General features: G+C 35.0%; 1 protein-coding gene across 1 annotated transcript in view; it reads left to right on the forward strand.

The window, feature by feature from the left end:
- The window catches only part of LOC108756663, a 75,104-nt gene that overhangs the window by 18,215 nt on the left and 41,281 nt on the right, over positions 1-15,608 (forward strand). Inside the window, exon 2 of the mRNA XM_018500653.1 lies at positions 10,849-13,139. Within this exon, the coding sequence (XP_018356155.1) occupies positions 10,849-13,139 (2,291 nt within the window). The remainder of the gene's footprint in view (positions 1-10,848; positions 13,140-15,608) is intronic.

Below are 15,608 nucleotides of genomic sequence, written 5' to 3' on the forward strand. Positions count from 1 at the left end.
ACGATATATATATATATATATATAAAGAATTTAAGACAAATTATTAATTTTATTGATAAAGATATTCAGGTTCAAAATGTCGTCTGTAATTGTAATTTAGATGTATTGATTTTGAATAATAATTTTAGCGATTAATAACAGTCTAATTGGTTGTTTTAATCTCATAGTTTATTATTTATTAATTTTGAAATTATTATTATTATTATTATTATTATTATTATTGTTACATTTGTGTTATGTCCCCCCTAGGAAAATTCTGCGGACGCAACTGTAGATTTGCTGAATCAATGAAGTTTTTGATTTTAGTTCTTTCAGCAAATTTTTTTCCGCTTATATGGTATATAAATCATCGATCAACATACTTTACTATCATAAATGATTTGAATATGATCGAGCACTGAGAGAAATGATTTTGTTATGGGAACGAATTAAGGGGAAGCAAATGCGATATTTGTTAAAAAAACAAATTGATTAGTTACTATTGCAAATTAATTATTTTTCATTCGTCAATGTAACAAATAATTAATAATCGCTTACAAATAAAAGATTCATATGTATAGAAGTCGTAGACGGTCGTAGGGTCTCAAATCGTAAGAAATTGACCAATTCAGGTCAAGTATTTTCCCTATATTTGACTGTGATTAGTCAGTTTCCTACGACTTAAGACTCCACAATCATCTATGATTTTTATGTAAATGAGCCTAAAATCTATTCAAAAGTCTATTCAAAAGATATAGGTTAGATTCTATATAGTTTGCTTCTGCTACTAATAATTGGTTGGTATAACAGACTAGCAGCAATTACAACAAACAAATTTGTTGTCACATATTTACAGATCACTTGTTAAAGGTACTGATTGTTAAATTAACAAAATTCTTACTCTCAATGAAAAGAATGCGATCCTATTACTTTTTTATCGGATTTTCTTCCACGGTGATCTGCAAACCTAAATCATTTCGATTGCCGTTTCAGAACTTTCGTAGGGGTCACTTCTCATTACGTGAATAACTGTGCTGAGACAAACTTAATCGCAGTGAGATTAAGAGGAAAGCTTTCAGGGTAGCTGCGGTAATTGAGGAGTTCTCCTCAATCGTGACATTTAAGAAGTTCGTATTCCTTTGAATACGAAAATATCGGGCAAGCTTTTACCGAATAGGAAATGATGTTCTGTACAACTCTAATATAGCATCGTTCATTTCATCTGCTCCTGGGCATTGATTAAGAAATTGGCTCATTAATTAAAGAGAAAATGACAAAGAGGATTCAAGTTTTAATAGTTTCTAATATCATAAAAGCGTACAACAAATTGAAATTCTTATAATAAGGTAATTAATATTTTATGCAGACCCTTGTTATTTCGAACGGTTAATATCTAAATTGTTGGGGAATGATTATTATTATGTATAACTCTATAAATTATTAATTATACTATATTACTGTTTAAAATCGTAGCCCAAAATTAATCACGTCAATAATTCATCCTCTCGCTAGAATATAAACTCTCTTTGGAATATGATATCCAGTATCTCGATTCTGTAACTCTTAACGACAATTCCATGTTATTGTTTTTTGCACAACATTTTTATTATATATAATATTTGCGTAACGGCAATATAACGAACTGTTAACAGTGTTGCAGAATCGAGATGCTGCAACCGTCAGTCCCAAAGCTACGAAGGTGCAAAAAGATCCACTCGAACGAAAGAAACTTTCTTATATGAAGAGCGACGCATGTGTTACCAAATGTTCGAGTGTCATAATGTCTGACGGCGGCAACCACGCTTCGCTGAGCAAGATTAAAGGAAGGATCTTGGATCTACACGGATCTTTTGCGCCTTCCGGGGATCCGAGACAAAGAGGAAGGGGGTGCCTCTCGTGTACTCAAGCGTAGGGTCGTAGGAAGCACGAGCGGCTGCGCGTTAGCCGATACCGCCGCTAAAACTCCTCCTGGCAGACAAGGGTTGGCGAATATTACGGGGTAACAGTGCGCGGACCGCCACCACGCGACGCGGTTGCTCCTTCGCGGTGTATCGCTCTGAGCAAGAGCGGTACCGAGAGATCACCCGTCAGCATCCTTGGAAGCTTGCACCACGAGCAAGTGGTTGCGTCGTGAAAAAAAAAAAAAAAAAAGATCGAACGTCATATCACAGCGTCATCGTGCTTGCTCGTCTCAGTCGAGAGATAGAAAGGGCGAAAGAAAAAAAGGCAATAAATATCGTTAGCAATTTAGACGAAAGCACACGCGTCATGTTTGAAATAAGCCCCAGGGACACGATGCGTCGTTTCATTAATTTACCCGCCAAATTGAACGCGGGGAATTTCGGCTCTGTACTAACATTCCCGAAAATAGTATCGCCAGTGCAGTGCGAGTCGCTTCGCCGGGGCTGAAACGATTGTTGCTCCATTTGAAAATTTAACAGCTGCGAAGAATATGCGCGATCCGCAAACTCGAGACAATTAAGGACTCGTAAAAGATTTCCTTTTTGATTCAGCGTTGTTCGAAATTCTGATGTGTGAAAGATACATGTTCAAGCGTTTATCTTATATCGACTATGAGAGTCCAACTGTTGATTATGTTGTTTTAATTATTTGACCCTATCTTGATATCTGAGAGTGCTTCAAAAATATTTAGTTACATCGGTACTAGCCGACCAGTGTCGAGATAATCCTGAAATACAATCGTTACCGTGGAATAATCAGAGAGGGCGATCCTGTGGGATCAAAGGGCGGCAGCTCCCTATCCAGTCTGTAAATTGGATGTGTCGTGCGGTACACAAATTGGACGCGCCATGAAGAGTTTCAATGACACTTCCCCAAAACGATCGAGTGGACATTGAAATTAATCGCGAGAAGTAGCTGGACCGAGTCGAATGCTAATCTCTGTTGAATGTTAAAAACGACGCCCAGCCGAACTCAAAAGAGGTAACGGAATAATCGGAAGGGATCCCGCCTGCGAAAGTTAGCAAAGAGATCGCGCCGGAATCAATTTCTGGTGAAACCGTGCGCGAGAGAAATGTGGCCAGAAGAGGAATGCCGCACAACTTTACGGTAATTCGCGTGCTTATCCGCTTTGCTTTACCTTTTCAGTCGCGCACCTTAAAGCGGCCAGAATGTCGACTTTAACAACTCTAGAGAATCACGATTCATCTCGTCTGATATAATACCTGAATAAATACCTGGTATTTAACGCGTTCCTTTTTGTCTCTGGTATCCGTTTATCGAAGACACTTTTCAACGGGTATCGACAGATATTTTCCGACGACAATGCGTGCACTTTGTTTAATGATCAATGGATTGCAGTTTGTACATATAGAGCTGCCTGATGGCAGTTGCAGATTTATATTGTGGTTTCAATTAGCAAATTGTTTATATTAATATTTTACAGAATGTATTTTAACGCGATGTGAATGAATATAGTAATTATAATTACAGATGGAGAAATTACTTGAAAAATAATTGAATTTTGAAGTACAACAGTACAGTCTTGTCGGCAAAGGGAATATATTTTAATTTAATGTAACTTTCAAATAAATTTACATAACTTTCTTAGTTTATTCATAAGAACGCGGAGTCACTGACGTGATCTTCATGTAATATTTATTGGTAAAATATGCACGGAAAAAAAACAATTACTCAAAATTTATTTAAAAATTTTGTTTTAATTAAAAAATTTAAGTAGATACACGGATCTAAAAATAATTTTGTTGGACCATCGAAATACGTAGAAAACTTAAATATAATGAATAATGTTGCAAAAAGTTTTGACAATCAACTAGCAACTAGCAACAAGCAACTAGCTTGAGCGTCCTACGTAATTATTTTGTCCAACTTGATTTCAGATTTATATATAGACAGATTTTTTAGAAACTTTAACAAAATCATTCTTTCCGAGATGTGTCTTACAAAACCACTTATTCGCTTGCAATCATTTTCCTTTTAACTCAGCTGACTTGTCTTTCACAGAAAATTAAAACCGTCAACGAACTTGAGGACCATACGCCCTTCTCAGATTTTCCTTGTATATCAGTGCTTCGTGTGTGAGAAAACGCACGCTTCACCTAAAGCTTCCTCTGGTATGATTCCGTCGACATTGAGAAACTCAATATCTTTCATTTTGAAGTATTTTGAAGCAAACCATGCTAAAAAACTTCGTCGCCCATGTAGCGAGATATCCAACTGAAATCCAACTGTTTTTCATGAATTTCTCGATAGCAGTATTTAGCGATAGCCGCGGATATTTTCCGATTTTCTTGAAAGAGGATCGATATCGCACGTCGAGTATCATTAGCACGTAAAATACATCTATCGATTATTTCGCTTCTCATAGATAACGATTTAATTAATAGTGCATTAAGATGTCAATATATTCAAAGTTACAGATCGGTCAGGTGCACGATAAATTTCTTAGCGTCACTTGCAACCTTCGACGTATCAATTCAAAATAATTCTCCTAATCTAGATTTAAATGACCTATAAGCGTACATTGAAACAGATGTCGATTAGCTCGTAAAATAGCATTATATGATGACTAGGAATCGAGAAGCGAAACTGTTTCAACTTGTAATCCACGCTTATCTGACCAACTTTAATGAAACCATTTCCGTAGAATCTCAAATTTAATCTTAACTACATGTCGGATTTGTTTATTTCTATAGGTTGTGTGTTTCGTTGGAAAACACTATATTTATGTTTATCAAGAAGTTTAGAGAACATATCAATTTATCAAAACATTTCCGCATTAAGCATTACTTCAATTAAAATAACAAAATGGACAGACAATTTTATTAAAAGATACAATTTATATATAATTATATAAAATAAAATATTTTATTTGTAAAATCAGCCAATTGGTTAAAAACAATTTATAAGAATATATTGAAGATATAGTCGATATATATTATAAAAATTACGTTTTGTAAGCGACAAACAAAATGGACAGGATCTTCTCTAGATTTATCTTTAATCAGTTATTAACTGCTTAACAAAAAATAATGTTCTGAAAAGTTTTTTACAATTGTTAAGGAGAAAGAGTTTTTCTCTGTAGATTATTTGAAGGTTACTTAAAGGTCTAAATCTATTCAGTTCTCTAAGTTTCTCATGAAGCTTCTTTGCATCTTTTTCTCCTTTTAAGTGTCTGTTTATCTCCATTATATATTGCTCTCGGAAAATTTTGTTGTAAGAGAAACATTTTATACGGGTAACAATAACAAAAAATAAATGTAAATGCACACATGTATTCGTACATTTTGGTACACGCATTGAAAGAGCAATTTTGTTGAAGAATTTGAAAATGTGAATAGATACAGATCTGAAAATAATTTCGTTAAACTATCCAAATAATTTTGCAGGAATTTTAAGCATGATGAACAATGCAAAATATTTTGATATTCTAGCAACCAATTTTGTCGTCCTACTTAATTGTTTTAATAGTTCAGCAAAATTACTTTTTCAGAGTGTAACTATGTATTATATTAAAATACACGATTTCGTATATTAATAATAAGTTATATAATATAATAATATAATACAATAATAATAATAATAAGTTTAATATAATAATAATAATATAATAATATAATAATAATAATAAGTTACAATAACAAGACAATAGAAGTCGTCGCAAGAAATAATTGCGTAAGTGTCACGTGTTCATAAATTACATTAAAAAATTACATTACTAAAATACATTGGACATTATATTAAAATTGCATTAAAAACCTATATGTTTCGGCTTATATTTAAATCATCTTTAGTAGAAAAAGTTAATAATGAGAAGGAATAATTGTGCCATAAGTGAATCTCGATTAATTCACTCGTATTCTATAGATGTTATAATGATAAAAAGATGTTATTGTGCTGCCTACTTTCATAATAAAGTCTGCAGTGAGATAAGATTCTTCCTCAACATTAATCAATTTGCAATTACAAGGCTAAGTGCTAATGGAAAGCCTCCATCTAATTGTAAGATATTTTTCATATATTTTAACACTGTTAACTAAAAATAAGAAAACTCGAAACTATCTAACTAATTCATCTCACAACGACGAAATAAAAAATGCAACACAATTAATATTAAATGTCCAATAGTGATGTTCAACCGATCAATAATTTAACATTTTAAGAAATCAAAGATTACAATATAAACGTGTCAATTTAATAGATGTATAGAACAGCTATGTAGCTGTTACAATGATATTAAAGAAAACAATAACTGTGTTTACAATTTATTGAGTATCTCTATGTAATCATATTATTTAAGCCCTCTGTGGTCGTTTGCATATTCAAACCATTTGATTGGACATGTATTTCAGTACTCTCGTATCCGTATATTAAAAATTATACAGATTAAAACACGGATATATTAATTACATGGTATATAAATACTTATACACGTGTATGTTCAATATACGTTCAAAGTCATAATTTCTAAAAACAACATTATAATAGCTAATAAAATTATTAGAATAAATATAGAAATATAGAATAAGCTCATGTATTGTCATTAGAACAAGTCGAATATTATTGACAAATTGGGTGAAATAATCTCTTATTAACGTACGGAAAGTATAAAAAATTTAACCTTACACTAAGATACAATCTCTTAATTGTAAAATATCTGAAATAGTGTAATAAATATTCAATTTCATTGCCTGTTTGATTGATCTAGTTTATTATAGTAAGTTTTCAATGCAAGTAGATGTTCGAGAAGTCGATATATTCACGTCCTACACATAATTTCGGAGAAATTCCTTTAGTGACTCTCTGGATACCAGAGATAGCAAACTTTCACACACACTATAATCATTTATTTATTAAATTTTTATTTAAGTCTCTCCAAGAATTTTCAGATTTGATAATCGTATTATAAATAAAAGAAATAATCACGATTTGTAATCGAGTTTGCGCCAATGTAATTTCCGCAAAGTTCTCAATAGTAATAATTTGAAAATGATTTGCTAAATAATTTGTAAGTGCGCAATAATATCTGCGAGCATTTCCGACTTCATGACATCGTTGTCACGGACACCATCAGGCATCTGAGACATTTCTTGATCAAACACACCTCACATATCCCCAACTTCCGGTATGGATGACATATAGGAGAAATACCGGAACTATCTGTCCTATAACACATCACTCACCGTCTCTCTATTCGAATTGAATCCACCACCCACCCTTTACTGAGACATACATGGGACGCACGACCGCAATTTACGGTAGGTCAGATTCGACGGATATCTACTCCTCTGCGAGACTCCGTATCTTCCGCTCTTATGTCAATGGACAAGTTCTAGGAGTATCGGCGCCACCCATCGCGAAAAAACATTGAAGCAAAAGCAGTTTTATTGTATTATAGTAAGCAAGATAATACTCCTGGTCGATAGAATAAATAATGACACAACCTAGAATTGTAGCTCATAAATATAAAATGATTAATAAGATCGACGAGAAAAAAGGGAAGAAAAGACTATTGAACATGATTAATAGCACGTGACTAAATGAAACTGTATTGGTTGTAGCAGAGAATATTAAAATAAATTAACGTGTACAATTTAAAAAGTGAATAGACATGATTGAGACACTTACTACATATTACGCTAGATATCGATATAGATTGTCCTAATTAATTGTTCTAAATTGTATAAGCTTCAATTCTTCTTACAGTTACTTAGAATAATATTGTAGAATCTTCTTAGATATGCTTAACTTTTTATTGAGAAACTTTTTATTCGGAATTAGAGGAAAGAATAGAAAAGACTCATATGATCTGTAAGTTAATAGCTGATTGCAAGCAAAAAGATATATTGTATTTACAGAAGAAATATACTCTTGTTTATCGATATTTCCGACGTTAATACTTTTCAATCATTTATCATTCTTTTTGTTAGCTGTCACCGGTTCATATTAACTCCATTTGAAATCTGACAATCATCTGAAATGTACAGTATATGTGTCGAGCTTTTAGGTATCATATATATTTATAATATATGTACACGTATGATATTATCTAATTGTAATGGAAATCTAATGAAAACGATATGATAAATTGGACATTATTAGAGAGATAGACAGACAGAGAGAGAGAGAGAGAGAGAGAGAGAGAGAGAGAGAGAGAGAGAGAGAGAGATCAATTTTTATTTGAATATAATTTAATTTAATTTTTATTTATACTTTTTAATATCATATTTAAAAAAAATTTATTTTATAAAAATAAATAAGTAAAAAGTGTAAGAGCAACAGATTGCCAGAGATATAATAATATATGCGTAGAATTAATTACATTTGTTCTGTTATTTTTGCTTGTTATACGTCGTCGAGTTGTGTAATGTGTATTTAAAACATTTAAGCGAGGTCAACAATTTCATTGCCCGAGTGAAAAGTTAGTCAGCCCGTTAAACTACCTTTTACGATTCTCGTATCGTGGTTGTTTCCACATTGCGCCAGCATTAAGCAGATTACGCGACGAAGTTTTTCAAAGGACAAATGTACGTTTTACTAAATGAGCAGCTCACTTTTTCGACGACAAGCGTCATTCGCAAAATCTCGTAATTTTGGTTTAAGATGAAAAAAAAAAGTAACTTGACAAAATTACAAGACATAAAATGAGATTCGTGCTAACATGCTATAACTCCTGAACTCCTTTTCCGTCTCTTCGAAAGAAGGCAGGGTCGACAGCCACCGAGCTTCACGAAACATTTCGTGTACCTTCATAACAGAGTTTGGAGCTAACAGCGTTACTAGCGCACGATACTACCGTGTAATTACATTATGTCTTGATGGATCTTTCGACTGCGACAAAGGGGCGATAAATGCCGCTGGACACTTACCTGCGAGCGTCGACTTATCTTAATTGTAAAAGATGTCGATCTTCTTGCGTTCTTCGTATTTGTACAAGGCCAGGTATATTTCTATAGGTTTGTCACATCATTGTTACATTTGTTACAAATTTTATAACTTTTTCTACCTCGTTTTGACCGCGCGTAATAAAACCGCGACGTAGATAAAACGCGCTCAGCCCGAAGACTTCTCTAATTTCGTTTGAGACCCCATTACCTGCCGATGGAAATCAAATTACTGCAAATTACTAGCTTAGTCTGATCATTTTTTTTTTTTTTGCAATTTTATCTCATGGCATATTTTCAAACACACTTCGATATTGTTAGATATTCCGCGCGTTCTATTGTTCGCAAAAATGAATATTATTTCTTCTTATTTAATTACACGTCAGATATTTATGTTATAAATAATATTATAACTTAATAATAGCTTTAATAATAACTGATATTCTTATTAACCTCAATGCTTAATGTAAACAAATTTTATTCTCGCATTCTGAAAAATAAAATACAAGAATATATGTTAAGTTTAAATCTACATATTACCACTCGTTTCGTACGCAAGTATAAGATCCGCGTAAAAAGAAATGAGATTAACGAGCTCTGATACGGTAAGCTTGAAATTCTTAGCGTAATTAAAGGGAAGCCCCAAAGTGGCTCGTAAATGTAATACAGTGTCGCAGTTATATTTTCTGGGACGTAATACCTCCATCTGAATTTCATTTGTGCTTGCTTGCCAATTTAATGAAATTATTTCATTCCTGTAAGCCTATTATATTTGAAATTGAGAACGTCGAATCTTCCAAGTGTAAAATCATCCCGGCGTAATATCCGGTTAACCGGTCGAGAATTTACGTATGAATATTTCCGTTAGCAAATTACTTTATTTTCCAATTATACAGACGAGCTTTATTACGATCACTATAATATTTCGATAATTATTCGTAATTTATAATTAGGGCGCATTTTATATTATATATACATTTTATATTATATACGTAATATTCCTTTGTTACAAAAACAAGTATTAGGTAAGAGTTTTGCGAATGCGGATTGAATATAAAATATTTTTGCAGAAAAACAACAAAAACTTTTCTTTGCGCGAGATATACTTTTGATGCTGGTGAGTGGTATCTGTAACACAAGTGAATAAACTTTTTGCCTATAAATGGCGAAAGGCTCAAATAGTTTTACGACTTACTTGTCTGTACTGCGCGTTACCTGATTTATCCGCAAGTACTTTTTCGATCTCAGAGATAGAAAAGAAGAACGTAATAAAAAGTATAGACCTCGATATTGATTTTGTATATTACGAAGAACAGTCATCCAATTGCGTTATATTAATACATATACAAAAAAAATATTTGCAAAAAGAATTTGTATTATTAAATATAAACGTTAATTCAAGGAGTAGTCATTTGATTTTTTTACGTAAACAATTATCTGGAGTGTTTTCTTAAATTTTAATTTTTAAATTAAAATCATTATTAATAATAATATTATATATTATTGTTTGTTTTATTTTATTTAAAATTTGAGAACATTTATGAATACGAAATTTAATCACAATTTTTTTCTAAACTAAGCAGAAACCAAAGAAATGTAAAATAAAATAAGTTATGTTAAATAGGTTAATATTTCTAAAATAAAAATTTTAGTTAATATAACGCTTTTTTATTGCAAGTTTTCGATGAAATTGCATATTTAAAGGATCGTAAAGAATAGTTATTGGAAGAATGTACATCAAACAATATTTCATAACAGTTTATATTTTTCATCATTGGAGTCGAAAAATATTCCAAGTGTTTGTTCTCAGGTTAAGTGAACCTCTAGATTAAAATTGCAAAATAAAGACTTGCAAAATGAAGCTCGACAAAAATTGATTATCCACGAATAGCCTTTTATTTTCAATTGCATTTACAGTCTGTGTAATAATAATAACGCGCGTTCTATCATTTTTGATCTCTAACGATTCAGACTCAGTCTCACGACGCGATCTCTTCTTTTGCAGATGAGGAGGAACCGGAAGAGTGCCTCGAGTCGTCACAGAATCGACGACTGATTATGACGCGCGTCCGCACGCGGTGGCATTTCTCTCGTCTCCTCCTGTTGTTCTCTTCCTCCGGAGCCCTTCAGGCACATCGCTACCTGACCCTTCTCCTTCTCGGCCTTACCTCACTCCGCACAGCCTTAACGTGTGACGAGAAGACGAGGCCTCAGAGCCGTGACCTGAGCGCGTTTCCCCGTTACCTTGAAATACGGAGACACTCGGAGTGGAGAGACCTCGGCGCTACCGGAGTGATCACGGAATGGATGCCACGCGAAAACGAAGCTTCAAGCATGGCTGGTCAAAGTGCTAGTGACGTAGCCAGTGACGATCATTCCAGCGATTCCCTAAAAACTCAGTGGAACCACGATGGGCTCGATCCGTCGACGACAAAACGAGCTTACTTCGACGATGATGTCTTGGCAAGCCGACGAGTTAACGATCGAGCGTATTCTAAATACACGAGTAATTATCCGAAGCGGAAATCTGACGGTCGATTAAGTAATCCCGCGAAAACTCGGCAAGTTCGTAACGGAAGCAATTTTCAAAGTATGAAGCGGCGTGAAGAAAGTGCGAAGAAATGGTTGAGTAATCTGATGAAAAAACGACATGACGTGCCAAAGCTTCAAGTTACTCCTTATTACTTGGTGAATCAGGCTGTGAACAAAGTTCATTTTCGCGATAGTGGTAATGAAGCAAGCGTAACAATTTTAGATGGACCTCGCCGAAGTGCCAGCAATCTACCCGAGAGTTCCGTTCACGATCGCGATGCCGAGGAGGCATTAATCGACGTTCCGATCGATCAGTTGGATTCGCGCGAGGCAAGTGTCAGTTATCCGACGAGGAGTCGACGAGATCGTAATAAAGTCAGTTTCAAGGCGGAACGAGCGAAACTGAACGGCGATAATTTATTCGAGACTCCCATTAATTATGCGAATAAACGCACGAGCAATTATTCGGCCCATCGAAGTTCACGAAGGAGCGGGATCTCGAGCCGATTGAGCAAGAGCGATAATCTCGCGTATGATCGAGGCGGGATTGTCGGCTTCTGGACCGCGAGGCAAACTCATTTAAACCGTCGCAATATACATGCACTTGATAATCGAAGCGACGGTGCACGCAAATTTGGTAGCCAGGCCGACCGGCTTCGCAAAAGGGACGGTATCGTAATAAATGACGCTCGTAATGAGTTCACGAATGCGAACACGAACGATTCAGTCAGTGCAATCGCGATTGACGCGGTTGACGATGACTTCGACATTGGCACCATTTCAATCGGGAATCAAAACCCAATCGAACTCAATGGAATTTCGGAAATCGAGAATCGGACCGACGTCGACTCGGAGTACGTCGATAGTTTCTTGGATCTCGGTAGTGCGGAAATTTCCCCGGCGAATTGTCGTAACGTCGCGTGCGACTCCAAGTCGAGTGGTGGCGACGTATCGGTGATTAAAATAAAGAAGTTTGGCGAAACGGCGGAATCCGACGAAGATCAAGAGTACGAGGACGGAGATCATTTTCAGCGAGCAGGCGAAATAACGGCGACGCCTGGTAACGACAGTGATACCGGTATCGACAGCGAAGCGCCTTTCACTGGCTTCGGGGGCTCTCAGAAATTTCCCGTAAAAATCAATCACAAGTCGCCGCCGGTGCCGCCGCAAGTTGAAAAGTTTGACAGGCGACACTTCGGCCCGCACAAGGAAGACGTAGTACTTGAAGAAACATCTACATGGTACCCGAGTACCCTGCTTCCCGATCTACCAAAGAGTCCCAGCAGAGACGTGCTTCATCGCAAGACGAACGATCACGTTTCCAATGACGACGTAAACGAGGTGGACAATAGAAGTGAGGAGACGACGGAGATGGACGAGAAGCGGAATAATACTTACGACGAATCATGGCTACCTGGCACCGAAATACCGGGAGGACGTTTGTCGGGTTTCTCAGACGTCGGGAACTACGACGAAAAATTCGCAGTGACTACAAACGTCGCAGACAGTGAATTTGAGAACGCGACGACGCGCGACAGGAACGATTCCGACAGCAGGACGAAGATCGACGTAACGATACCGAGTGCGAGACCGACAGAGAAAATAAATATAACTATCCTGGGTCTCTTTGAGATGACACACAGGGCAGTACCGAGAGCGGAAGGTTCCAGTGAGCTTCAAGCGGCCAAATTGGCGGTCGAGCGTGTCAACGAATTGGATATCTTGAAGCGCTTTCGTCTGCGGCTTATTTACAATGATACTAAGGTGAGAGAGTTAGCTAATTAGCAAAGAATAGTACTGTTGTAGTATTTAGCACGCAAGAAAATACGTTTCACTAATACTAAAAAAATACTTAAATACTAAGACTAATATTCATAATGGGTTTTTAAATTTAAAACCGTGTTAAATAGAGTCTTAAGCTGAAATAAAGCCAATCACAGAGCCATAATTCATTAGTATCTTAAAACATTAATTAAGACGGTTTTCAAATAAAAACCGACTGAATAACGGGTCTGAAAATATTAACGTTTTCTTACTTAACAAAAAAATCAAACAAATAAATTATTATGAAAATAAAAAAGTAATGAAAATCAAATATTTCAGTATAAATGGCAATTAGTAAAAAGTCGAAAAATTTCAGAATCCTATTTTTTCTACATAAGAAATATAATATTAATCTAATAAGTAGAAACTATTAATAATAATTACTTGGTATTTTGTTTTAACAATAACTATGTTAATGATAATGAAATGATACAATTGGATCTGTTCTTGCACAGAACATTAATTCGATAAACTTAGAAACGAGTGCTTACATGTCCGAGATAAAAATTACACAATAGAGAAGTGACTTAATGCAAGACAAATGAACGCTGATTTCTATTTGAAACAATTCCGCACTTCCGCATCATTACCGTCCTTGTTCACAATTGATTTCCGTGTCCGATTATCGATACAGAACTTGTGCAATCCCCGAGAAGTTGTACCAAATCTATTCAAGTCTACTTTGAATCTCAGTAGCAAGAAATTATTGGAACAACGCAATCTAACAGTCTTATACAAGTCGGTAAATCGGCTTACCGTTTCGCATAAATTTTTCCAAATATCGAAAAATACTTGCATTTATTCTGTTTCATCAATCAACAAAGCCAATTAAAGTGGCATCGCGATAAAAGAAACAAAGGCATATATAGCGATCGGTCAGTTATAGTCAATAGATCTTTAGCTTCTTCTGTGTATGTGAAAAGTAAAAGTAACTTTTAATATTATGCAATATTAAGAGAAAAATCGACCGATGACATTAAATATAGATGAATGGAAAACGCCATATTTGACTAAGGCGGTTCGTCTAATAATATTTCTTGAAAATTTTCGCAATAAATAATTTACAGAATTTTAAAGATGCTTATTAGCATCGATAATATTAAATTGCTTGTCAATTTAACTTGTAAAATTATTATTTCAGCGTCAGCTTAAGACTGTATTTTAAAACACGGATAAAACACGACAAATAATCGGCGTACAGTTTGCTCACAGAGAGAAAAAAATTTGTTACGAACATTAATCCTATGCCATGACAGCATTTGCACATATAGGAATCGCAAATTATTTGTAGGTGTAACGAATATTTATTCTTTTTTGTATTCGCTACAAAACTTATTTGCAACAAATGCACAATATTTATCAAATATGCAAATTTGTTTGATAAACAGCCAACAAATTTGACAATTAAATTTTGTAATTCCTTTCGCGTTTTATCGTAAACTTTTTCTCTCTATACTTGAATTGGAAATTATATGGTAAATTCATTTAAAAAATAATTATTAGGCACGAAGAACCGAATGTGGCGTTTTCCATTCATATATTTAAAATTATGTACAATATTTTTACTTACAAGATAAACGAGACGTTAATAGGCTTTCGTCAAATACGTATACAAATTAGAAAAAACGGAAACAAAAGTGAGAATTAAAGTCCGCGAATTTTTCTCAGATCCTCTCAGTTGTCACTAACACATTGTACCAGGATTTTCCGGGCTTCCGGTTTGAAATTTATAGTTTATTGGCAGCAGACCTCTTGTCTGCCGCCCGCACCCGTCTTCTCGTTATCGCTTAAGCGTTTTAGAAATGGTACGCGCGTACCATCCGCTGAAAAATTGAGGAATATACCTAAATGATGGCAATTGACGTCACTGGTTGCGTCGTTACATGAGCGACGTTAAGCTCACAGAAGCAAATGATGATTTCAGTGGAATTACTTCTTTCTCTGCTGATCAAATCTGTAGAATGTAGCACACAAACTAAGCACACGTATATTATATCCGTGTGTGTGTGTGTGTGTGTGTGTGTGTGTGTTTGACGATCAAACTTTTACCAATTTTTCTACAACGATGCTTAAATCACATCATTTTTACGATAATCAGACCTCTCGGCCGCTGAGATAAAATCTCATATTGAGGAGCCAACTAAGCGATAATATCGCTTGGAATCTCACGCGTTTATGTATTGTATTATAAAAAATAGTTCTGCGTTTGTGAGAAATATTGTATTATGATGCGCTTACACGAGGCGTATGATAAGATATGCAAAAGCATCGCGCGCGATTACTTTGACGTTATCAGGAGAATACCGTGTAATACGCGATATGAGAAAACACTGTGCGGATTTGCATAATGTAAGGCTGGGGAAAAGAAAAGGATGGGGGAGAGATACTGCGAAAACCCGTTAACGTACT

Source organism: Trachymyrmex septentrionalis, unplaced genomic scaffold (assembly GCF_001594115.1).
Source record: "Trachymyrmex septentrionalis isolate Tsep2-gDNA-1 unplaced genomic scaffold, Tsep1.0 scaffold13, whole genome shotgun sequence".
NCBI classification, from domain to species: domain Eukaryota; kingdom Metazoa; phylum Arthropoda; class Insecta; order Hymenoptera; family Formicidae; genus Trachymyrmex; species Trachymyrmex septentrionalis.